The following is a 27,866-nucleotide window of genomic DNA, read 5'->3' as shown; positions in this document are numbered from 1 at the left end:
TCTGGATCTTTTGAGGGCAATATGGATCAATCACTTTGTTATTTTTTGATTGATAAAGAGTACCTGTGTGGCGCGTACAGAAAAGTAATCCATTGTTGATTCGATTTCAGATAGTTGTTATCAACAAGGAAGTATAAAATTCATAATAAGTGGAGGCTTTTATTCAATCCGGAGACCAATGAATGTTTGGTTAAGTCAGCTTAAAGCTCTTGAAAACTCCTGACAACGCTGATTATTTCTTATTTCTTTAAATGATAATATGGCTCTTGAATTTTTCAAGTAATGCCAATGTCAACAGTTTAAAATAAAAATGGACAATTTTTTTTGGTCGTTGGCTGAATCGAACAAAAGATTCAAGTCTTTAGAATAAGACAAAAATACTTATTGTTCATTGGCTGAATCGAATAAAAGAATTAAGTCTTTAAAATAAGACGTAAACATGCCCCCACCCTCTTTTTTTGGAGAGAGAGAGAGAGAGAGAGAGAGAGAGAGAGAGAGAGAGAGAATCTATATAATTCTTTATATAACGCTACAAATTCTCATTTTACTGATGATAACAATAGCGTTATATAAATATGTATACTCTCTCAAAAAATATAATAGAAAATAAAAATAATATGGGAGTAGATGTATATCGAACAGATGCACTTGTTTCTGCGATAAAGTTTACCCCGTTGATATTTATTATTATACGTTTGAAGGTAACAATTATTTTTGCACCATAGTTCCAGGCAAAACGAGTTTAAAATCATCTGACGTTACATAAATTGAGCCCTGAAAAAATTATTTTTTTTACGAGGTATCGTGATCAAGACCCATTAAGTAACTGATGAAATAAATATATCCACATCTATATTTATTACGGATTATTCGACATTAATTGATAAGCACTTACCATGCTGAACTCGAGTTTTTTTTTTCCAAACTATTCTGTAAATTGACTGTGATTCAATATTTTACTTCTTCATTAATGTACTTATGGTTTTGTCTCTTTTTAGGTCAGTTACACTAATATTCAGAATGATGGCCACGATCGACAAGAGTTGTTACTTAAAGTGCATACATTTAACCTTGCACCCGAAAATGACCCTGGTGAGTAGACCTTTATATGTGAGTTTTCCTATAATTGATAAACAAATATAAAAGAAATAGCATGAACAAATATAAATCAACGATTACTTATCATGTTTATGTGTCAAATATTTGATAAGGTACGATGCAATTTAAAAACGGTGTTTACATTTTCATTTATCTGTAGATTTGAAAAGTGGCGAACTTGATTTCTCGAAGTGGTAAGTTCGGGATCGAAATCCTAAAAATTCTGATTCCTATCTGCTGCTGAGGAGGGAAATTCAATTTTTGTTTTGTTAGTAGTGGAATATTTTGGTCTACGGTAGAGATTTGTGACATGTTTAATAGTTAAAACAGCTTATGTCAGTCATAAACACTCTTTTAAACATGTAGTACAGCTACTGTACATTTATAATGAAACTGACCATTAATTATGTTAATTCGCACTGCTTAGCTTTTTTCACCCCTTTTGAATCGTCATACATTCGTAGTAATTTTTCAATTAATGGAAAAGATAAGCACAGTGTCGATAACCAGTGAATATTAGTTGTTATAAGTAAGAGACTGCAGATTTAATGATGAATCGTCATAATGTTTATCTGATTTTCAGGTTTTCCTTTGTAATATCAAGGCGTGGGGAAATAACGCATGTGTATCATCCGTCAAGTGAAGATTCAGATGTTATTGCCACAAAGAAAGGATTTGCTGCATTGTTTGCATCGAGACTTCACGAAGAGGGAGATGTAATTTAGTAACATTTTTTAATATCACCATTTAAGATACCATGAGAGAACATATATTCACCCCTATAAATACATAATGATACATGTGTTTACAGAAAGATGAAATTTTAAGTCACAAAACATGACATGCTTGTCATTTTAACTTTGAATTTGTGTACCGGTCATACATTGCAAATTAATATATTATTCTCAAACATTGAGGTATAGTTGTTTACACAAGCCTTGCAAATACTATTTCATATTTACATTGTACTAGCTGTGAGACATAAACCGATTGATAATGGAATAGAAATGAGCTTCTTTTGCTGAACTTTAAAATTACAAGTACTACAATTAAAAAAAAACCCAAAAACCAACGTATCTCTAACTTTGTTTTAGGTGGCTGGAGTTTCAAGTACCCGTGGATTCATTTACAATATTACAGAGAATGGAAGTGAAGGTTTGAGAGAACCTTTCAAATTATTTATTTTAGCATTACAATTAATCAATGTAAATAATTAACAGTTTGTGATTTTTTCATGCTGTTTCAAAATCAACAATGTAAATCATCAAAATTGTGATTTTTTCTTAAGGTGAACATAATTCCACATACCTGGTTTCCTCATCTAAAAATGGCTTGCAGTTTACCAAGATCAGGCATGGGCACCCAGTTGAAAAAGCTACAGGATCTTATGCAAAGGTTGAATTTTTTTTGACATATACATGTATACTAGGCCTATATACTTTGATGGTTTGAATGTTCTCTCAATAAATATGTAAAATATATGTTCTATGATAAAAATAATTATAATCAGAAATTGTGTTTAACTTAAATTCATTTCTTCAATTAATTTAGTGCAATGTAAACAAAGATTCAAAACTATTTAGCCTGACAGTTTATAATACTTTTGGCTGCCTTATTATGCTATGAAATATGTGTGCATCAATCTTTCTGATTTTATCATGCAGACACTGCATTTTCACGACTACTTGGGAACAATTCACAGCGTACTGATTGATGAAGATTTTACATCCCCAAAGATGCACAATAGGTTAGGCAGATTTCTAACAAATACACATATTATTTGGAGGGTTTTTTGTGCAAAAAATCGTTCATTGGTCTTTTAAATTAACAAATCTTTTATTTGAAAGGGGAAATAACTCTTTAACTTTTAACATAAACAATCAACTTTTTTTTTTCAATCAGAGAAGAAAACTGAGCAATGTTTTGTACCAGAGAAATAAAGCATTGACATTTTTAGCTCACCGAGACGAAGTCAAGGAGAGCTTATGCTATACCCTCGGCGTCGGCGTCGGCGGTGGCGTCGGCGTCGGCGTCGGCGTCCGGACCTGGTTAAAGTTTTTGTTGCAGGTCCTGTATCCAAGCTATTACTTGTCCTATCTTCACCAAACTTGCATGGATGATGCATCTGGACCTACTTTTGGAATTGAAAGACTTGGATGCTGAATCTGGGTCCTAAATTTTAGATGCTGGAGGAGTTTAAGGTTGTTGGACCAGGTTTAAGTTTTTGTTGCAGGTGCCCTTTGATAGCAATATCTAAGTTACTGCTGGTCCGTACTTCACCAAACTTGCATGGATGGTGTGCCTTATGATACTGATGCACCAGACAGGCTTGAGTGCTGAATCTAAGCTATAGGTTTCGGATGCTGGAGGAGGTTAAGGTTTTTGGAGCAGGTTAAAGTTTTTGTTGCAGGTGCCCATTGATAGCAATATCTAAGATACTACTGGTCCTAACTTCACCAAACTTGTATGGATGATGCGTCTTATGATACTGATGCACCTGACAAGCTTGAATGCTGAATCTGAGCAATAGGTTTCGGATGCTGGAAGAGGTTAAGGTTTTTAGAGCTGGTTAAAGTTTTTGTTGCAGGTGCCCTCTGATGATTATATCTAAGATACTACTGGTCCTAACTTCACCAAACTTGTATGGATGGTGCGTCTTATGATACTGATGCACCTGACAAGCTTGAATGCTGAATCTGAGGAATAGGTTTCGGATGCTGGAGGAGGTTAAGGTTTTAAGAGCTGGTTTAATAAAGTTTTTGAAACAGGTGCCCTCTGATGATGATATCTTAGTTATTACTTGTCCTTACTTCACCAGACTTCCATGGATGGTGTGTCTTATGATACTGATGCACCTGACAGGCTTGAATGCTGAGTCTGGTCTCAGATGCTGGATAAAGTTAAGTTTTTAGGAACAGGTCACATGTTTAATAGATGATAGTACTATTTCAAACTTGCATAGTTGATTTAACTGTAATATGAATGAATTGCAGAGGTAGCTTCAGATGCAGAGCTTGATCTCCATTATCAAGGATGCTAAAAAATAAATCTTAGTTATTACAGGTCCTAACTTCACCAAACTTGAATGGATGGTGTGTCTTATGATACAGATGCACCTGACAGGCATGGATGCTGAATCTGAGCCATAGGTTGCGGATGCTGGAGGAAGTTAAGGTTTTAATACCTAGTGCCCTCTGATGATGATATCTTAGTTATTACTGGTCCAAACTTCACCAAACTTGCATGGATGATGCGTCTTATGATACCAATGCACCTGATGGGCTTGATTGCTGAATCTGAGCCATAGGTTTCGGATGCTGGATGAGGTTTAGTTTTTTGGAACAGGTCACATGTTTTATAGATGATAGCTTGCATAGTTGATTTAACTTTATCATAAATTAAATGCAGAGGTTGCTTCAGATGCAGAGCCTGATCTCCATTATCAAGGATGCTAAAGAAATCTCCTACCTCACTCAAACCAGCTCGATAGATAGATGTGTTTGTTGATAAATGATATAACATGATTTCTATGATATAGTTTTGTATGATATGAAACAATATTGTTTGATATGATACAAAATGATATCATGTGTTATATTATAAAAGTTATACGATATGATATGATATTGTATCATTTTTTTTTTTTATGATATTGTATCATGATATTGTTATGTATAGTATTGTATATTATGATACAATATTGTATAATATTATATTGTATTTTTAATTTATTATTTTATTACATGATACAATTACATAAAATAAAAAAAAAATGATACAATATCATATCATATCGTATAATAAAAATATTATATTGTATCCTATGATACAATATTGTATATTCTATAATATTGTATCATACAATATTGTATAATATGATATTGGTTTCAGTAATATAGATATTATCACATGAAATTGTATTATATGATATTGTAATATAATATAATATTGTATCATACGATATTGTATGATATGATATTGGTTTTTATCGTATATTATCATATCACATGAAATTGTATTATATGATATTGTGATATATATAATTGTGTCATATGATACAATATGTATAATATAATAATGTATTTTATAATATTTTACTTTATCACATGATATTGTATCATTTGATAAGATACAATGTTGGAATCAAATTATATCGTATTATATGATATCATATAATGTATCAAATATGTTTTAGTGTCATTCAATACAATATCATACTATATTATACAATATAATATCATGTTTCAATGTTATGATGTATTATGTAATATGATATTGTAATATAATACTATATTGTATAATATTTAATGATATTGTATTATGTGATCAAATACAATAAGGTATAACACAATACAATGTCATATTATACGTTACAATATCATATCTCATTTTTGTTTATTACGGTATTTTATTGTATTATATGATTTATATTATAAATATGACATGATGCAATATTTAATTTTATATCATTGTATTGATTAACATATGAACATATGATAATCCTAAAAATTTTTATCAGATGATATACGATATTCTGTCAAAACAGAATCCATGAATATTCAAGATCATAAAATATGATTTTCATATAAAATGATAAAGGTGGTCTTATGTAGGTGATGTCTCATAAGGGTGATGCTCCGTCTCGGTGAGCTTAGTATTCTATGATTACCTATGTTTGGACCATAGTGTCATATTTACACTGTTGCATTTTCCACCATATAAATATGTTAAAAAGTTGTAAATTACTGTATATGACAAAAACGATGTTAAAAAAAAGTTTTCTTTTTGAATTATTGATATCTAGAAGCTAGGTTGTATTACGATATTGGTTTTATTTTCTTCTCTATGTTTTTTAAAAATTATATGAAAATATGTACTTTGTATAGATATGTATGTACTGGTATGTAGGCTTGTTTGGTCAAATGATGTGTATTTCAATGTTTTAACAGTTTTGATCCTCATGCAAATATGAGAAGAGTGAAAGCAGTGAATGAATTCAGTAATATGGGTAAGTGTTGCTTAAAATGTGTGAAATTATTTTTTTCTTTGAGAAAAATTGCCATACAGTATGATACTTACTTATAATCTTTTTGATTTTTTAATTGACACTTAAATTAGTGATGGTCAGACCAGTTAATTTACCGGCGCTAGATAGCTTAGTTGGTAGAGCACCTGACTAGAGATTCAGGGGGCCGGGGTTCGAATCCCGGTCTGGTCTGTCAATTTTTCTCCCATCTCGTTACGTTCGGTGTCATGACCAACCCCTTAAACTGAGAGGTGAACTCCTGCCAGGAGTCTGGGGTGATCTCGAGGGTGAAGATCATTGAATTGGGGAGGAATGTGACAGTCAGACCGATTCATGTACCGGCACCAGATAGCTCAGTTGGTAGAGCACTTACTAGAGATTCAGGGGTCCCAGGTTCAATTCTCCGTCTGGTCCGTCATTATTTTTCCCATCCCATTAGAAACTGAAGATTCAAGTGAGCTTTTCTTATCCCCTGATGTCCGTTAATTGTTCTCGATTTGTCTGTCCGCCCTCTGCATGTATAAACTTTTCATATTTTTTACTTCTTCTCTAGAACTCAGATGATGACTTGGTACAAAGCATCCCTATGAGAAGTCAATTTTAAATTGTTAGAAATAAAGGGTGAAATCCTTTTTAAAAGAGAGATTATGATGGAATAGTGAAAATAGGGTGTGTAACTTAAAATCTTCTTAAGAACAATTGCACCTGAAATGCCAATATTGACACCAAAGCTTGTACATGTATATATATATATGTATATAGTAATGTAGAGTAATGATTTTAAATTGCTCAAACCATGACCCCAGGACAAATATTGAGCCCAAAGAGGAGTTTAAAGTTTAACATAGCAATATATCAAGAAAATGTTTAAAAAATCTTTCTCTCAAGAACTACATTGCTACAATTTATGAGACTCCTTTGCAATTATCCTCAGATAGTGTATATTATAGCTTAGCATCAGGGGGGGGGGGGTGGGGGGGGTGGGGGGGGGGGACTGCCCCCCCCCCCCCCCCCCCCCCCCCCCCCCCCCCCACTTTTCTTGCAGCAGCTAATTGTCTTAAATTTACATAGTAAAAATGAAATTATGGAGTTGCCCACACACACGCACACACTTTTTTGGGAGTATGTAAAAAATTGGAATGAAAATAAGAAAAATTGGAAGTTATAAGTAATAGATATACAGAGGGTTCCACTTAATCTGATAGTCGATTTGTCAGAGAAAAATTGTATCTAAAAATATAACCAACATATATCTTTCAAGTTTATTACAGACTTCCATCATTATGCATGTACTTTGTTACTAAGTTTTATTTAATGTTGTTATTTAACTAAGTCATTCTCATTCATCTAGAGATGCCTGAAATGTCATATGTGAGTCAGGGGAAGTTGCATTTCTTGACAAGACATGTAGATTCCAAGGAGTGGGAAAAACCAATCCAGTTTCTGTTGACTACAACCATTCATGTTGGAAATGTAATACCTAATTTTTATTTACAAAAATACTGGTTGTATTTTATGTGTATTTTATGTGTGATAAGTTTTTAGCTCACCGAGACGAAGTCAGGGGAGCTTATTATATACCCCCAGCGTCGGCGTCCGGACCTGGTTAAAGTTTTTGTTGCAGGTCCTGTATCTAAGTTACTACTTGTTTGTCTTCATCAAACTTGCATGGATGACGCAGCTGGACATACCTATGGACTTGAAAGACTTGGATGCTGAATTTGGGCCATGAATTTCAGATGCTGGAAAAGGTTAAGGTTTTTAGAGCAGGTTAAAGTTTTTGATGCAGGTGCCCTTTGATAGCAATATCAAAGATGGTGTGTCTTGACTTATGATACTAATGCGCTTGACAGGCTTGAATGCTGAATCTGAGCTATAGGTTTCGTATGCTGGAGGAGGTTAAGGTTTTTAGAGCTGGTTAAGTTTTTAGAGCAGGTGCCCTCTAATGATTATATCTTACTTATTACTTGTCCTAACGTCACCAAACTTGCATGGATGATGCATCTTATGATATTGATGCACCTGACAGGCTTGAATGCTGAATCTGAGCCATAGTTTTAAGGTGCTGGATGAGGTTTGTTTTTTGGAACAGGTCACATGTTTTATACATGTAGATAATAGCTTGCATAATTTGATTTAACTATAATATAAATGAATGGCAGTGGTAGCTTCAAATGCAGATCTGATCTCCATTATCAAGGTCTTAAGATGCTAAAAAATATCCTACCTCACTCAAACCATCTTGATAAATGTTTGTTTTTAAATGATAAAACATGAAAACTATGATATGATACACTATTGTTTTATATGATACAATATGATATCATTATATTGTAAAAAGTTATATAATACGATATGATATTGAATCAATTTTTTGTACAAATATAAATGACGTTGTATTATAATATTGGCATTTATAGTATTGTATATTATTATACGATATTGTTTTATATAATATTGTATTATGTATTATTTTATTGAATGGTATTGTTTCATATTATATTGCAATATATGATATTGTATCATATGTTAAGATATTTTATAATATATAATATCGTAACATATGATACGATATTGTAGAATATGATATTAATTTATAAAATATATTATTATATAGCATGAAATATATAATGATAATGTAATATATAATATTGTATGATATGATACGATATTTTATAATATAATATTGTATATTATGAGATTGTATTATATGATACATTGCCAATCAGATGATAAACTGTAATATTGTATATTGTATGATACAATATCATATTATGTATCAAATATGATACAATACAATATTATACTGAATTATACAATATAATATCATATGTTACAATATTGTGATGTATTATGTGATATGATATGGTATCATATAATACTATATTGTGTTATATATTAGATATTTTGATATTGTATTATGTGATTAAATGCAATAATGTATAACACAATACAATATCATATTGCATCATTATTTATTACAGTATTACATGTATATTGTATTAAATGATATATGTTGTAAGTATCATATGATGCAATATCATATTTTATATTATTGTATCGATAAACATTTTATCTGATAATACTGTATGGAATGAACATATGATTATCATACAATTTTTAAACTTATGATATACAGTATTGTGTCAAAACAGTATACATGAATATCCAAGATTATTATTAACTATGATTTTTATATAATATGATAAAGATGATGCCTCATACAGTTGATGCCTCGTGTTGGTGAGCTTTGTAACTGTGATTACATGTACCTATGTTTAGCTCACCTGAACTGAAAGCTCAAGTGAGCTTTTCTGATCACATTTTGTCTGTCGTCCGTCTGTCCATCTGTCTGTCTGTCTGTAAACTTTTCCCATTTTCCACATCTCCTCCAGAACCACATGCCCAATTTTAACCAAACTTGGCACAAATCACTCTTAGGCATAGGGGATTTCAATTTGTGAAAATAAGGGATCACGCCCTTTTGTTAGGGGACATAATTAGGAGTTATTAAAAAAGTTTTGAAAATTTTTCAAAAATCTTCTTCTCAAGAACCCTTTTGCCAGGAAAGCTAAAACTTAAGGTGGAAGCATCCTCAGGTAGTTCAAAATCAAAGTTGTGAAAATGATGACCCTCCGGGGTTAGGCTTGGGCCACATTGAGGGATCAAATTTTACATAGATTAAAACTTTAAAAATCTTCTTCCCAGAAACTTATCAGCGGGGAATGCTGAAACCTTTGTGGAAGCATCCTCAGGTAGTGTAGAATCAAGATTATCAAAATCATGACCCCCGGGGTTAGGGTGGGGCCATAATGAGGGGTCGAATTTTTATATAAGAATATATAGATGAAAACTTAAAAAGTTATCTTCTCAGAAACTAATCAGCCAGGAATACTGAAACTTGTGTGGAAGAATTCTCAGGTAGTGTAGAATAATAGTTGTGAAAACCATGACCCCCTGGTGTAGGATGTGGCCACACTGGAGGGGTAGAATTTTAACATAGGAATAAATAGAGTTAATCTTTAAGATTTAAATCTTCTTTTTTTTTAAACCAATCAGCCAGGAAAGATGCATCCTCAGGTAGTGTAGATATTAAGTTGTGAAAAAAATGATCCACAGGGGTACAGTGGGGCCCCAATTGGGAGAGGGGCCAAATTTTTACATAGGAATTTATAGAGAAAAATCTTTAAAGATCTTCTTCACAGAAGAAATCAATTGGCCAGAAAAGCTGAAACTTGTTTGGAAGCATCCTCTGGTAGGGTAGATTTACGTTTGTTCCAATCATGATCATCAGGGGGGGGGGGGGGGTTATATACTTAGATATAGACAAAATCTTAAAAATCTTCCTCTAAAAAAACGTTTGCCTAGAAAAGCTGTAACTTTAGTGAAAGCAACCTTAAATAGATTCTTTAATATTAAAATCTGGAGGAGTAGGGAGGGCCACATTCGAGATCCAATTTTACACAGGAAAACATTTTAAGTATTTACAAAAACTTAAATGTTATAATATATGGATTTACTTATATGCGAGGCTGAAGCATTTGAAATATTGCTGATTCTTTAAAATTGTTTAGATTTTGGCCTCTGGATAATTCTTCAGCCTTACAAGGGGTTCAGAGTTTGATGTAGGTTTATATCCCATGTTTTATATCCCGTTTTACTGGCTATGAGGACGATAACAAGTTTATTGTCCCCCAAGACAGCAACTACATTGTATTTCACGAGGCGAAACCGAAGGAAATAGTTGCTGTCGAGGGGGACAATAAACTTGCTATTGTCAGAATAGTCAGTAAATAGGTATTTTATTTTACCAAATAAAACTTTTTTTGTCAGCGATTTAGAATTTCTTGATGATAAACAAAGATAGGATTACGCTCTATGTGTTCCGAGTTAAAAAGGGAGGGAAATCGAATGCCGCCACTGAATTGTTTCGATTACTATTCATCATAGGCAGATAGAACGAAAACTAGTTCACGGTTAGATAGAAAAGCATGTTTATTCGTTGTAATTTTACATACAAAATATTCACAGAGGTATAGTAAAAACAATTGTTTAAGATCTTTTTGAGAGCTGCAATGCTCAACATGATTATTAACATAAGAATATCGAGGATGAAAATGGATTTTTAATTAAACAGGATCTTCATGTATTATACTTCTTTGTCCATATATCTTATTTTATGACTTCATTAAGCTGATTTCATCATGCCTATTGTTGTTCAGATGAGTGATGTGGCCCATGGGCCTCTTGTTTTTGTTTTGTTAATGTGTTTAACTGTCAGCTCTTATTTTAAACATTCAAATTATGAATACTAGTATATAACAAGGATGTGATTTTTCAGAGAAATTTCACTTGTATCAGTGGATTTGGAAATCAAAATGTTCAATTTAGATATTAAAACAGACCCACGATTGAAAGCTAGATTTCCTTTTTTCTTCTGTGATCTCTGATACAAGATGTAGCTTAAAAACTGATTTCTTTATTGTAATAAACCTAAGTTACAAACCACATTTTAACCAAAAAATATCTAATCACAATTTTCACAAATTTTATTTTTCATATGATTAAATAAACTTTTGAAAAAAAACAATGTTCAAAAGATTATTAATCTGATTATAAATAAAAAATGAACTAATCGTTTGGCCAAACACATAAATATTGAGTTTCCCGTTCGCTTGATGGTCACGCAAGCATGGCAGCATGGCATGTAGTTTTTTTACTGGGGTATCTCCATTGTTACTATTTTTGACAGCAATTACTTATAGATGATACGTACGTGACACTCAATCAGTGTTAAAAAACTCAATCGCATTGTTTGAACACATTCATTATGACTAATATTCTAAATCTTATAAGCTGTTAGGAGATGAAGTAGAATTTACATGTATGAACCTTACATATAATGTATTTCATGAGTAATTCGCATTTTGATATGTGCAGCATTGTCAGGTTATGTTGGAGCATGGGATATGTGAGCTTGGTCACTTGTTCTTTCTTTTATTTCACATGTTGATTGTACCTTTACTCAATTTTACCCAACTGTGCAGGCATTATTCTCTCAAAATACATTATCTGATTGCTATTTCTTATTCTTAAAGTTGACAAAATCAAGGAAAAGCATCAATACAACTTTATTAAAGGAACACATTGAAGGCAATTTGACCTGTATGGAAAATCAACCTCCAGAAGGTATAAGTTTACCTTTTTAAGTTACATTCATGACCATCTGTTCTTCAACATTGATCTGGTCTGATTGATCATATAAATTGTTTTTACACCATGCTTCAATTATAGTAAAATGTGCTGTTATTTTAGGGTCTCATGCATTAGCCATCTGCTACCGTAATATTGTGGATATAATGACCATGCTACCAGAGGGGGAAGTTAAAAGTATTGCCGAGTTTTATTTTGAGCAGCTAGACACAAGGTACTTTAAATATATATATATATATATATATATATATATATATATATATATATATATATATATATATATATATATATATATATATATATATATATATACACACACACACACACACACACACACACACACACACCAAGAACTATGAACGTTCATGATTTAACATTTTCAAACATCGCTAAGAGCTTTAATTTAGGGGTATTGGGGGGGGGGGGGGGGGTATTGGCTTCCTCCTAGCTTAATTAAAGGGATGTGTTACGGAGTTAAAGGTGCTAAATACTGTTTAAACACGTCGAAATAATTTTTATTGCTGTCCACTGTTTTATTAATAATGCGTGAATGATTATGAAATCGCTATTTGGTACTATACATATTCTTTCTGTCGCCGTTTTGATGGGAAATTCGTTGTTTTTGTACATGATAATGCTAGAAATGATGATGCATCATTCTCGAAATCTCAAAATCTTACAAGTCTTTGTATAGACCACACAATGCACTACGAGTGAATGGAGCATTGGATATATACTGACAGTTTCAAAATTTCATTCCTGTTTCTGCTGGATGGTTTAATATTGATTTAATGCGCGCGACTCTAGACCATCAGTGAAGAACAGCCTCCCTCCCCTATAAAAAAGTTGTCAAGCTAAACAATCGTTTGACTTTCTAACAGCATTTCAAGACAAGCTGATTGAATCGGAAAGTTAAGTGTGGAACGTTTAAATAATAAGAAATGCAAAACGTTGATCCCCTCAAATGGTGGTCTTAAAATTAAGTAATGTTTTCAAATTTTGCTGTTCTATTAGATACATCAATGCCATCTGAAAGGATATTTTCTATGACAGGCATCATTGTTAACAAACTTTGAAACCGATTAATATCATCTGTCGTTATGGATCAGATAATATTTTTGAACAAAAACCGAAACGAAAGGACTGATTAATATGACGATAATGACAATGCAGCATAACTCTAGAAAAATATTTGTCCATGATATTTAATTCATGTTCATTCATTACTTGTGATCTTTAAATGAAATTTTCTCATTAAACATGACCATACTACCTAATTAACGTACTTTGAGTCTTTTTGCACGTAAAATTAATGTTCATAAGAGAAGAAAATTAAAAAAAGAGATTTTTCAAAAAGTAATTTCTGATACGATTCACCGGTTAATCGGTCGGAACGTCATGCGATTAACCGATTAGCAATTCTGTAACTGATTGCCATCCCTAATATATATAGCAGGCTTGGGACGAATGACATTGTAAAGTAATGCATTACCTTACCATTACTTCATGAATTTGGGAATTAAATCACCATTGCCATTACTTAATTTTCTTGATGTAATGCATTACCATTACATGAGTAAAGTAATGCATTACCATTACCATTATTTTGTGAAAAATCAATGAGTCTTTAAAAAAAGGTTTAAAAGCCGACATTTTTGGGGGGTAAACGTTTCATATATAAAACACGATTAAACATACTTACATGTTCACTATCAGGTTCAAATTTATTAACTTATAAAAGATTGCTGTTGCACTTCATGATCATCAAAGTTTCAAAGGTTTCATCTTTTACCTGCATCTCGTCGGGTTTGAAAATCTAAGATATAAGTATCCAGGCAATAATAGGAAAAATACATGAGTCTATTTTCTATCACTCTAAACCAGACGTATATTGAGAGAGAGAGAGAGAGAGAGAATTATTTTCAAATGGGTTATACAATGTAATACTAGAAGTAAGTTTTATGCTCCCAGAGATCGTGGCTGGACAGTGCATTCTCTTAAAGAGGTTCGATCCTCTGATTTTGGGTAGCCATTTTGTGTCACCTCTAGTCTGGAAATTCTGTGTCATATATGAATTCTACTTGTAAATTCCTTTTTTACAATGCCAAATAAACTCTATTGAATAAAATAGTGAAGAAAAAATTCCATATTTAGAGAGTTTAGTAAGGGACTATATTTTGTGGCGGAAGGTTTTTAAGAAGAAAATGAACATTTTTCATAACTCAGTTGTTTTAGAGTACCGTAATTTTGGCTTTCTTATTTTCCGTGCAGACCAAATTTTCAGATAGTTTATGCATTGGGATATCTTCGTATTGTTTTAAAGAACATTTTTCAACAATATTTCAATATTTCTATCGACATATATTAGCATGTTTAAGTGATATTTCATAAAAGTAAAAAAAAATCTACTCCAATTTCCCCCTTAAATTAGCTTATTTCATGCCATATCTCAAAATTTACATCATAGACCCATACTTTTGGTTTTATTTTCTGAATATTTGAGTTTCTTTTGACAAGTCTGTAATAATTTGAGAAAAAGTTTAAGACTTTTAAATTATTTAATTGCATGTTGAATCATTTATGAATAAAAATAGTATTTTTTCAGTGCAAAAAGGTCAAAATAACAATAAGGTGAAAAAATTGCAAGTTTTTTCATTATGATAATTTTAATTTGATAATTCTAAATAATGTAAATTTGTATTTGATACCATGGTTCATTTCGATAAAAAATTATAGAGGGAAAAGCGATTTATGTGCAATTTGCATTCTCAGTGCAGAACGGTCATATCAAATACACCGTAGCACCGAAAGGAGCATATAGACCCCAAAATTTTGTTTTGAATTTTGGATTAGATATGTGTGTAGATATTTAAAAAATACTTTAGAAAAAAACTTAGAGACTTTTGATCGCAGGATCCAACGTCCTTAAGTAAAGAATGAATGCAATATTTTTTAGTTATATACGATAAGCGCGAAGCAGTTTAAAAAAAAACCTGTAAACTGCCCCAAACCATTTTATATCGTATAAAACTAATAAATATTGCATTCATTGCCTATAATTTAATTTTTGCTATCAATTGTAGATTAAAACAGTCATTTGACCTTTAAAATGACACCAAATTGTACAAAATTCAAACGTTACGTCAGGCGGATTAATACATTTTTGACGTTTGTCTTACTATGACGTAGGCAACATTCTTTATACAATATAAAATAATGTTTTAGCCAATCAGAAAGCGTGTTACAACCAGAATTTATATTATTTGCTTATAAGGGTGTATGTGTGTTCTCTATTCTTATGGAACACAGCCAAGAGAAGGGTGAGGATTGGGGTGCTTAGCACCTCTTAAAACAATAGATTGTTTTGATACTTAGATTATCTTTGGGGCATTGTGTGTTCTTGACATATTCTTCAAAGTAAAGAATTCATTAACTGCACAACTTATTGGAGTAACTTTTCAAAATGATATAAAATTCTAAATAACAACATTCTTAAAATGTTATGAAATTGTGTTGTTATAGCTAGTTATATTGACAATTTGAGAATCAATTTTTTATTTTTTTTATCCAACAACGAAATATTTTTCTCGAGAATTATAATTCTTTAAAAAAATTCAATTCATCACAATTTTATGAAAATGAACAATAATAAAAAGCATAGCAATGCAAAGTAATGCAATGTAATGCCAGCATTGCACTAGATTTTGGAAAGTAATGCATTGCATTACCATTACTTGTACTGTTAAATATGTGGCATTACACATTACTAGTATCACTTTGAAAACATGTAATATGCATTACCATTACATTTAGCATTACCCCAAGCCTTAAACGGTATATATATATATATATATATATATATATATATATATATATATATATATATATATATATATATATATATATATATATATATATATTCAGTGTATATTTATATTTCCCCTATGTATGCATATGAAATCTGCGACGTTCAATTTCCTATAAATACACTTGGCCAGGAGCACAAATATAAACGTCGTCATGCGTTATGAGTATAATTATTATTGTAGAATTAAATAAAATGTTAAAACTAACATAACCAAATTGATATGTATAAATGGAAAATAATTTTTAAATCATATGTATTTGTCAATAAAAACAATTTTTTGACAAAGTTTCTGACACTATATTTTAAATCACAGAAGCAAACTAAAGAACACATAAATATGGCTGTTCTATGTTTGTTTCATATCCCTGACTAAGAGTGAATTTAATGGAGTTAAAGCGACGATACACAAATTATCTAATACAAATAGACATCAGTATGAAGATAAATATAAGCATTGAATGCTCTTTTTGGATGTCGTCGGTCCTATAACATACCAAGGAAGTATGCTATAATAGTTTTTTCGATACTTTTTGTTTATAATTATGATATCCTTACAGTTTTCCTGTAAATAGAAGAGCTCAAGAAAATATGATCGATGTGTTTGGTGCATTGAATACAGAACTAGCAGACAAACTATTGGCAGAAAAGATTTTTTTAAATGAAAATCCTAATCATGAATTAGTCAAAAGAGTCCTGACACATTTGGCAACCAAATCCAGATCTCCTCATGAGGTAATTTAATGTATACAAAGTATTAGTTAAAAATCTTATTTTTCTGGTAATTGATTTCTATACAGCTAAGCCTTATATTAAGCTTTATAATAACAATTGTTCGCCATTTACACTTAGTAATGCAATAAACCAAGATGAATCTTTGGTACTAATGACTGATAAGACATTTCATTAGCAGTCTTAAGTTGCATTCCGGGAATTACACATACATGCCTAGTGTGTCTTGTATGCGAGGCAACTTTCTTTAAATTTCAATCGCAAGAGGAAGTTATTATTCATATTTAACTGGCTTGTTTTCTGAACATTCTTTGTTATTTGTTTTTTGGGTGGGTAGTTTCATGTACAAATGTTACCAGGAGCACAACTATAAGATACACGCTTGAATAATCTAAATGTTTAGGTTTGTTGTTCTGTGCTTTGCATACATGGCATATGACGTGAATTAAGAAGTAAAAATTAAATTCTACAGATTCTGCTAAAAGTAATAGAAGATGCTGTCTTTCACAAAGAAAAGTTTCCAGAAAGTTTTTATGTAAAGGATACTCACAGTCGGTGCATGCTGGCACTTGGAGCTGTTAGCCACAAGTTGGCAAAAGAGGGAAATATTCTTAGAGCAAAGAGGACAACACAATGGGCACATTCTTTACTAGGCATACATGGTAGGTGTGCAAAATATTGCATAGTTATTGTATTGTTAGTTAAATATGGTTATCAAAATGGATGAATGTTAAGTTCATACATATAGAAAAGTACATGTACACAATGTATGAACAGATTGTATGCTGATTGTATGAAATCTTATGTCACTTCATGATTCTGTATTACAAGCTAGATGTTTTTGTGAGGGAAAATCGTAAATAGTAGACCATGATTATGTGATTTAGTATGACCATGCAAACATTATTTACCAAATAAATCCGGATTCGCACGAATCACAAGGTATTTGAAAGATGGAATGATCAAACAGCATTTGTTTTGATGAAGGAAATTCAGTTTGTATTGTATGAATATTTGCAGAAGAGTATGACTATGCAAACATTATTTACCAGTCTGGATTCAGATAAATCACATGGTATTTTGAAAGATGGAATGTTCAAACAGCATTTGTTTTGATGAAGGAAATTCACTTGTGTTGTATGAATATTTGCAGAAGAGTATGACTATGCAAACATTGTTTACCAGTCTGGATTCAGATAAATCACATGGTATTTTGAAAGATGAAATGATAAAAAAGCATTGGTTTTGTTGAAGGAAATTCTGTTTGTATTGTATGAATATTTGCAGAAGAGTATGACTATGCAAACATTGTTTACCAGTCTGGATTCAGATGAATCACAAAGTTTCTTACAAGATGAAAAGATAAAAAAACATGTTTTGTTGAGGGAAATTCTGTTTTTATTGTATGAATATTTGTAGACCCGTATGAATACAGACAGAAGAGAGCAGTGATGACAGATAAAGAGAAAGAGTCTTATGACCATCACAAAGTCATTTTGCTGGAGACTCTCGGGAATGCCAGAATGGACGAGTCGTATGACTACATCATTTCCCACATCAACAGCACAAATTCCCAGTGGATAAAAAGAGCTGGATGCCATGCACTCAGAAAATATGAGCATCAACATGTAATTTAATAGTGGATTTTTCTTTCAGTATTTGCGCAATTTTGACATATTTGTTACTAGTTACTTCTATTATAATCTAGAAGCTATAATCATAAAATAAGATGTACGTTGTACCTTCTTGTGTTACAATTCTGAGTCTCTTTTGTTACGTGTTCTAGAATTTTATAACTAGTATTTCTTCAGTTGTTATTGAGTATCCTTGTTTCAGGCTGCTGATACTCTGCTGTATGCTGCTTTGTTTGATGAAGACCAGTCAGTTCGCTATGAAGCTTCTCTATTATACATGGGGCATCCCAAAGGCAAAATGATAGCACCATTCAACAGGTTAGAATCAAATATATATTCTTAAGTTTAGTTTATTACATTGGATGAATCGAAGTTTGTTTTATGTGTTAACATATTAGCAATGCACCCACAATTAAAAAGCGATACATCGTGAAATTAGAGTAGAATTTGAGGTGGTATTTCTTAATCTTGTCGGTATTTAGTTTTAGTGAAACATCAGAAAATGGCACAGCAATGATTGATCCATACGATGCTGGCATTGATGTGTTGGACCTATCACAAGGTCATCACAGGTCAAGAAGAAGCATTTGGGATGGATTGAAGTTCAAACTGGAAGCACCAAGTGTAGATTGGCAGAAACTGATAGGATCTAAAAGTATTGGGGCATCATTTGGTGTCATCATGATGAATCTTCTTGACTTAGTTGTTGGTTAGTGGGTTTTTTTAATATCTTTAAGAAGAGTTAAATTCTGTGTTTGTTGGTTCATGATTTGAGTAGAATTCTCAATATTTTTCCCGTAGCACCTACCCATGGCCATGTCAAAGTCAAAGTTCATGATGAAGCATATGCAAGAGTCCATCTTGGCTTTATTGGTACTAATATTGAATTTTTCTTGGCAAGAGTCTGCTTTAAAGGAGGAGCAGAGTACAGTATAAACATTTTACAGGTATTTAAAAAAAAAGTTTGTGTTATGAAAAATCTTATAACGAAACTTTTGATATAAAAATCACCATTTTGCATAAAATGTTTATTATAATGAAACGTTTAATATAAAAAATCACCATTTTGCTTAAAATGTTAATTATTCGTGATATAAGTAAAAATCAAATTAAAGAGGTACTGGAGTGAGTTTATTTTATTGATATTATTTTGATAATAAAGATATGTTATTTCGCATGTCAAGTAGTTTCTTAGTTCTATTTGATTGATTAGCACAATCTTATCTAATATGAATTCTCGGGGTTTTTCTTTTCGCATGGCAAGTATTTTTCTAGCTATATTTAAAAAATTAGCATATTTCTTTTTCCAGTATGAATTCTCGGGTTTTTTTTTTAGAAAAACGGCAAACGTCACATAAATCACGTTGTGTAACATTCAAAGATAGAATTAACGCCATTAAAATCTATCATTTGTTATATATTTGACGGTAATCAAAATATTTTCTTGAAGTGTATCAAAGCAATTTTTAACAAACAATTGATAATAAGATGTAGTCTACGTCAGTACTGGTTCTATCATTAGATTGGATAGTCTGTGCTTGATTCAAAACGGCACAGTAGAAATCGAATTCTGGCGTATGAATACACACGACTACAAAAATATCTAAATTGTTCGTACCATTTAAAATCTTACTATTGTTAATGTACTTCTAAATAAATTTCCTTGAAATACATTGCTTCTATTTACACTAAATCGAATTTATCGATTATTTTCAAGTACACGTTTTGTCAGCGTTGATGATTTGTGCTTAGGTTCAAACACTGTTTTACTTCCGGTTTGCCAGAGTAACTGCGTAGGAAAGTGGATTAAAATCAACTTCCAAAAGCAACCTTATACCTGATATGCAACATATATATAGTCTAGTCAAATTCAAGTTTAACGTGAAACTAATTGCAACAAAAGAAATTTTTTTGGAATTTGAATTATGTTTTTACTTTAACAACATATTTAACATCGACAAAAATTGATCGGCTAGTTTTTTTTCTCTTAAAATTGATTTCGAATTTGCGTATAATATATATTAAATTTACATAACGTTAGAGCCACCTAAAGGAAAAGAGTTCACAAAAGGGAAATAACCGCCATGTAGCAGATGAATTTGTGTTTGATATAACTAGTTTTGACAGTATTGATAAGCATTTCAATGAAATAAAAGACTCGGGAGTAGTAATGTAGGTACGTGTATGTTTATAGTGTGGAATTCATGAATAAATGATCAGCAATGACAACATTTGATATGTACACACACTTTCTCTCTGCTTACAGTGAATTCCTTCACTCTTTTGACGCCTTCTCAGGAATTTAATTTAAAATATCTCTCTCTCTCTCTCTCTCTCTCTCTCTCTCTCTCTCAAATATTATTTGATGTTACATGTATGATATTGATAACTGTCAAAATAACACTACGTTGAAAATGGTGCAATGTATGTGTAATTCTTGGTTCGTTCGCCACAACCGTAGCACTGTACATAAAACATATTAGCTTAGAGAATGATTGAATTTGCATGCCTTTGTAAATTAATATAGAATATCACATTTTCCAATGAAGGAATTAAGAACGTTACACATTGTGTCAAATAAAACATTGCGTCAAATAACACACTGTAAGAATCTGAAGCAAATTTTTGCATATTTTTTTTTTCAAAGCAGCCTTTCATTTATTAATTTGCCGATTTGATACTGTTTCTTTAAAAAAAAAGCCCCATATGGTTCTTTTCTTTCAATGGATAAGTGATACAATATTAATTTTTTATATATAGAGGGTTTTTTAATAGTGCATTTTAATAATGATGCAATAATGACATTCTTTTATTTTAGTTTTTCTCATTCTTTCTTTAAGAAAAGGATTTATCCCAATATTCAGATGTTTACACAAACGTAAAGAATATCATTGTATTCTGATGTAATGTACTGTCTAAAAAGTTTTGTTTTTTCAAATCGACTTTGTTTTTTCTGACTATAAAAAATGACTCATTTCCAGTTTTTATCTATTTTATCACAATAGTGCAGTTTTTAGCCTAATTTTTGAAAATGGTGTTTTAAAAGTACTGTATCTTTAAGGTGTAATATCCCTCTGCTATTGATTTTGCCATATATTTTTTAAAACAAATTCATATTGATTTTCATCAAAGTCAATATCAACCGATTCATATGAAACAAAGTTGAAGTGATGAAGCGCTGCTAGATTTTTCAAAAATTGATAATGTTTCTAATCATGATATGAAGAAAACTAGACATAGTGATCACAATAAGCTAAACTTTACCATCGCAGCATAAAATTAAAAATATGAAATGTATATGAAAATAATATATAGTTATATACATTTTCAATTCATATTACAAAACATATTGAAGCGCTGCATTTTAGTTCAGAATAGCACATTGTTGTATAGGTTTGCAACAAAAATTGCTTCAATCAGCAAGAGTTATCTTTCTTTATCATAGACAATTGAAGGTTTTACAAGCATGTTTAACATACAGTGCATGGTAAATTGCCACAGTTTCTAAATTTTCAGAAAAGGTTTTCCGTTTTTAAATTTGGATAAGATAATAGTAAATGGATCCATATATTTAAGAATCCTAAAAATGTAAACCAGAGCATTTTGTTTTAACACAAAAAGGAGATCATGTGAATAATCTTCCAGTAATTGGTATGATCTCAATATAGGGATATATTGTCTGGAATCAAATGATATTGGTTTGTTTTTGTTTTTTTCAATTTTGTTTTCCCATATCTGCTCACTCAGAATAGAAAAGCCTTATTCAATTTTAAACATTTTAAATGTAAAAGTTTCAAACGATTATAACTAGAATTTGTAATTGTCTTGGTCACATTTTTCCCAATTATAATTCATTCAGAACTGTGAACGAACTATAAATAGAGGAATAAAAATATTCTCTGGTCTGAAACATCAAACATGTACTGTACATGCACTGAACTAGTACATAAAATTTAGTTATATTTTTAAAAAAATAATCCATCGTGGGGGTGGGGGTGGGGGGGATAGAGAGGGGGATAAAGGGAGAGGAATAGCCATGTAGATATTGCCTCATAAATACTTTATTATTATGATACGTTTCTTGTAGTATTTTGTAAAAGTTTTCTTTAATTTTTTGCCCCCTGCTTCAAAAGAACCCTGGGGTTCAGTTCGTTCCGTTCAAATTTTCTTTATCTATATTTGAATTTAAATAAGTGTATCGCTTTCCAACATAATTTGGGACCCATCACCACCTCCCTTGTTGTAACATGCCTTAGTGATTGTGAGTTAACAGAAACAAAGTGATATTATTTTCTACAGAAGTTATCTCTCTTATCAGAGGGACATTCCACCTTAATAATAAATACCCATAGATATAATCATATATTTTAGCTTTTTTTAACTATTTTTTGTCAAAAGGATGAACTTTTCCAGTTTTCAGCCATTTCAATGCAAAAACCAACACTTTAACCCCAAAATGCGGAAAAAGTAGCCAATGAACTTCTGTCGATTTTTCATATTATCAATAGGATATGTCAGTAGATCCGAACTATGCAAAGAAACCTTTTGTTGTAATTACTTTGAGGTTGGGATATTATTTTTAGCTAGATTGACTGGACTATGATATACCATGGATAAATCAAACATAAAAGCATAAACTCAAATTCAAATCATGTGTATTTTGTGTTTAACGAGGCCGGGTCTAATTTTTTCTGCCCTAGATTTTTAAGGCGTCGAGCTAATGCCCGGCAGCCTTATAGCGATCGTCTGGATTGGCAACCACCTTTTAAATGCGCACAGGAAACAAGTTCCTTAAAGTATTAAACGTATTACAAGATTTTTATTCCATTTATTTAACTACATTGTGTACAAAAAATCCAACTTTGCCTCCCTGGTTATTGACAACTCATTGCATGAGTATAAATTTGCCTAATCAAGAATGGCGAATGAATACAATAAGGTGTAAACATTCACTAAATATTATTTGTGATTATTGCTTTTATTTTAATTGGAGACCGTGCCCGATAGAAATAAAATTTGATATGTAAATTTATTTGTTATCGGGCACGGCATCCAAAATGAATATAAGCGATAAACGTATCTAGTGATTTTGTTGCAATAAATATACACTATAATGCAGTCGGTTTGGTCGAGCATTTTAAATAGCACGTGTTTTGGATTTGTTTGTAAACAACCATACCATAGGTAATCTTGATTCAAACGGGAAATGAAATATATAAAAAAAGTATGTTTTATTATTATAATTAGGGACACACTGTAAATGTATTTAAATTATGAACCAAAATTGTTCAAAGACTGTTTAAAGCAGAAAGAAAATATAATTTATTTTTGAACTTTGAAATTTCTTTGATTTTTTGTAACCATAATGAGTTATTGTATTATAAACGCATCAGAACCTAATTTATAAGGAAATATACTGATTTTTGTTTTTAAAGCACACAAAACATAATTCATTTACTTTTTTTATTCTAATATTCATTATTTGATAAACGACTAATAGTACAAAAATTCAAATTATTGATATCATTTTATAAATACATATAAAAGAAAATGTCAGCTCGACGCCTTTGTGGCCGTTCCGGCCTTTGATTTAATGAAATTTTTTACATGAAATTCTACTGATAAAATTATTATTATATGATAAAAAAAAAAAAAGACATTTACCACACCGTTTGTTCAAGGGGTCGTCTCAAAGTTTGTTAATTTTTAACATAGGACCCTATGGGATTTTGCTTGAAATATATCAATTTTGCACATTTCTTACATTTTTTATAATCTTCTGCCCTAGGGATTTCTTTTTCTGTTCTACATATTAAAGTTATTGCTTAAAGGCAACAAATAGTCAAATAAAAAAGCCCTTTAACCGCCTGGTTTGTTCCAGGGGTCTTATAAAAGTTGTTTTTTGTATGCCCAATTTCCCAGTTTGCCAGAAAATGGCTATTTTTTATTTGACAAAGACGGAAATGGTGATCTTTATAGTATCATTAAAACATTCAGAGTCATTTAAGTAATAAATAAATATATAACATCACATATTAAGGGTCATTAATATAAAATACTTGGTTACTGTCTTGAAATATATGAATTAAGCTATATTTAGGCGGGTTAAGAAAACGTTACAGAGGGCTAGGCTTGCTGAACCCTCTTCACGTTTTCAACCCGAGCCCAAATATAGCTTATACTTCGAGACATTTATGTGTATTTCACAATGTAATATCAATTTTACGCATCAAACGAGCTATTTTCAACAAATTTCGCTGAATATCTACAGTTGAAACTACCACGCCATGGCGTCAACAAAGCAAAAAGATGACGTCACAATACAAATGAAACGCTGCGCGAAAGCGTGCGTACTCGTTCTGTACTCGGCCTCGTTAAGGATTACGTTTACTCAGAATGAAAAATTAAATAACACTCATGATAATGAAAAACTATCTTTACTTGTAATAGACATTTTATTGTGGTGTTATTTTTCAATTTCAAAAAGTAGGTCAATGACCTGATTTTTTAGTTAATGGTCATTAAACATTTTTGGAAAATTCAAGAAAAATCCCTAATATTTTACAATATGACAGATTTTCTTAATTGTAAAATTAATACAAATGGCTGAACCCTTTTGAAAATGAGATACATTTTATGAATGACAGTGACACTAAATAGATAAAAAACATTCAAGTTTAATTGAAAAGTTTCATAAATATTGTAGTTCAAATTTCCTCTATCAGTTTTCAAATCCATACCAATTTTTAATTCAATTTAACAAAAATTAAATTATGATGATACTAAAACATTTATGATATCAAACTAATTATATTGCCCTTATTCTGCTGGCATAAATTTATATAAGTCCAATGTTAAACACTTTGAGGTATGGTGACTTTTATAGTTTTTAAGCATTTTTCAATATTTTTGTAGTGTGTTCCAAACGTTTACTTTAATGAAATAGTGAGATAAAACCAACAGAAAATATGCAAAATTATGTTGACTAACAAATAAAATCTTAACTTATAATATCCTTGTACCGCCAAAGATATTTCAGTGAAAAACAGAATTTCAAAAAAAAATTAGTCCGAATTTCCGCTGTTTTGCTAGGACCCTAATTTTGTTTAAGCCTTATTCCATAATATAGTAAAAATATTGATTGTTTTATCAATAATAATTCATTTCATTAATACTTTTTGTGTTTACAACAAATTTTACGTATAATATTTAACTTTATAACAATCCAAATTTGAGAACTCAAACCCTTAGTAAACAAAGTTCTTAAAGTGATTTGAAATATTCAATTTCAGGGAAACGACATGAAGAAAATGATTAAGTTGGCAGCTAATTTCTCGAAAAAATTAAAGGAGATCAGTGAGGGAATTAAGGAAGGAGTTCAGCTCTTTAAGGACATCATTTCAGGAAAACTAAACATTAAGGATGTGATAGATGAGCTCATTAAAGCTATTTCTTCTTTACCTCAAAAGGTACTTTTAAAAAAGCAGATGTTTGTGATCTGATAGTTGTTTTTTTTTGTGTTTGATTTCTTGACATTAATTTTTTTATAGTCTTTGTCGCTGATACGTAAACAAATCAAATTTTGGTTCTATATTTTGATAATTTCATCATTGACATATAAATGTAGCTAAAATGTAGACCATCAGCGTCCTTTGTCAATGCTTTGCATTACTTCGTCACTTGAAAAATATATTTGTGTAAAATAGTATAACGCTTTTTGGGCACGGGCAGGGTTTTCGTGATAAAAATATCAGTACAAGATTTTACGTACAAGAATTGAATAAAAGGTCAAATATACATGTAAGTAAGAAAGAATAATTCTTTGGTTTTGAAAAAAAAAATCAATAATGGTCGGTACGGTATCAAATCTACATGTATCTTTAAGCCTTTCGAGCCTTATTGGATTTGATCACGCTTCCAATTGTAATTGATCATGAAAGTAAAAAATGTTCCTTTTAATAATCTTGAAAAGAAATAATTTTATAATTTCATTTTAGCATATAATTCTTATTTTGGATTTTGTCGGTCCTATAACACACCGGGGCGTCAGACAAATTTATTATCGGGTGTTAGCGCAGTATGATAATTTGTCTGCACAGCCTGGTGTGTTATAGGACCGACGATATGCTAAAAATTATGTGCGTCGTCGCTTTAAAGCCATAATGAACGCTCTTAGTCTGGAATATAAAACATGCATGGAACAGCGGGCCATATTAACATTTTATTTAGGTTTTTTTCCGACTAAAAATAAAGTGCCAGAAACTTTGTAGAGAAAAACCTTTTTTACAATGTATAAACGAATAGACATGATTTAACGATTATGTTTTTCATCAGTTCATATCAAATTGGTAACATGTAAGTTTGCACGTTTCATTTTATCTTACAATAAAAAATATATTAAAAACGTGTGATGACCTTTGTATTTGCGTTCATGCGCTTAAATGTTTTTATAGGAGATTGAAAGTCTCAGGTTTACAGTACAAACATAAGGGGGAATTTACACTTAATGTAAATATTGAAAGTTTAATTTTGTTTATAATTGATGATGCAATGATCTTTTTTTTTAAAAGGTATTGAACCTGAGAAATATTACATCATCTGCCATGAAAAAAATTGGGAGCTTTGATCCAGCAGACTTACCAGCAGAGTTTCAGCCTGTGATAAACTTTGTCCATCGTGTAACCAAGTTGTTTAATGACATCAAAACCGACGTCATGGGATTTGTTCATGTATGTAAAATGAAAAGAGAAAATATGTTGTAAAAATAGCAGCTGACTTTAAGTCCAGGTCTTTGAAATGCTAACAAAGTAGGCCAATTTACCAAAAGTAACTTTTCTTCTTTAAATTTAAAAACTAGTATCACAAGTCATTATACATATTTTATTAGCTCTGTCCACTTGGTGGCTGTTTGATCACATTAACATTGACAGAATGAATATTATGTAATGTCAGTTTTAAGTGGTATATTCTACATGTCTCTTGGCTGTGACTGCAGCAACAATTAGAAATGTGTTTTCAGATCATTTTTATTTAAAAACCAAAATTTTATATAGGACTTCCGACATGGCTTGTCACCAATTTTCATGCTATAAATGTGCACATGGTTGTAAAAGATATCAAAATACCATTAAAGTTGTTGCAGAGGCATTCCTTGCATAGTAATGGAGACTATATATACATACAGAAATTGTCAAACCTAAGCAATTTTATAATATTTATAGAAAGATATTTTTCAGAATATACAAGCTATTGAATTTTGATAAGTTTATAAATATGTTGTCAACTTTAAAATTGATTA

At 31.1% G+C, this 27,866-nt stretch overlaps 1 protein-coding gene across 1 annotated transcript in view; it reads left to right on the top strand.

Annotated features, from left to right (window-relative positions):
- LOC128178078 (uncharacterized) overlaps window positions 1-27,866 on the top strand; it is a 154,536-nt gene that overhangs the window by 7,543 nt on the left and 119,127 nt on the right. Inside the window, exons 2-19 of the mRNA XM_052845075.1 lie at window positions 999-1,092; window positions 1,259-1,292; window positions 1,682-1,814; window positions 2,193-2,253; window positions 2,387-2,493; window positions 2,763-2,845; window positions 6,048-6,106; window positions 7,476-7,597; window positions 12,223-12,313; window positions 12,440-12,551; window positions 16,763-16,937; window positions 17,407-17,596; window positions 18,354-18,562; window positions 18,771-18,886; window positions 19,051-19,277; window positions 19,370-19,515; window positions 25,861-26,037; window positions 27,139-27,297. Coding sequence (XP_052701035.1) covers window positions 999-1,092; window positions 1,259-1,292; window positions 1,682-1,814; window positions 2,193-2,253; window positions 2,387-2,493; window positions 2,763-2,845; window positions 6,048-6,106; window positions 7,476-7,597; window positions 12,223-12,313; window positions 12,440-12,551; window positions 16,763-16,937; window positions 17,407-17,596; window positions 18,354-18,562; window positions 18,771-18,886; window positions 19,051-19,277; window positions 19,370-19,515; window positions 25,861-26,037; window positions 27,139-27,297 — 2,295 coding nt within the window. The remainder of the gene's footprint in view (window positions 1-998; window positions 1,093-1,258; window positions 1,293-1,681; window positions 1,815-2,192; window positions 2,254-2,386; window positions 2,494-2,762; window positions 2,846-6,047; window positions 6,107-7,475; window positions 7,598-12,222; window positions 12,314-12,439; window positions 12,552-16,762; window positions 16,938-17,406; window positions 17,597-18,353; window positions 18,563-18,770; window positions 18,887-19,050; window positions 19,278-19,369; window positions 19,516-25,860; window positions 26,038-27,138; window positions 27,298-27,866) is intronic.

This window comes from Crassostrea angulata, chromosome 3, assembly GCF_025612915.1.
Source record: "Crassostrea angulata isolate pt1a10 chromosome 3, ASM2561291v2, whole genome shotgun sequence".
Classification (NCBI taxonomy): domain Eukaryota; kingdom Metazoa; phylum Mollusca; class Bivalvia; order Ostreida; family Ostreidae; genus Magallana; species Magallana angulata.
This window is presented reverse-complemented; position numbering and strand designations above follow the sequence as displayed.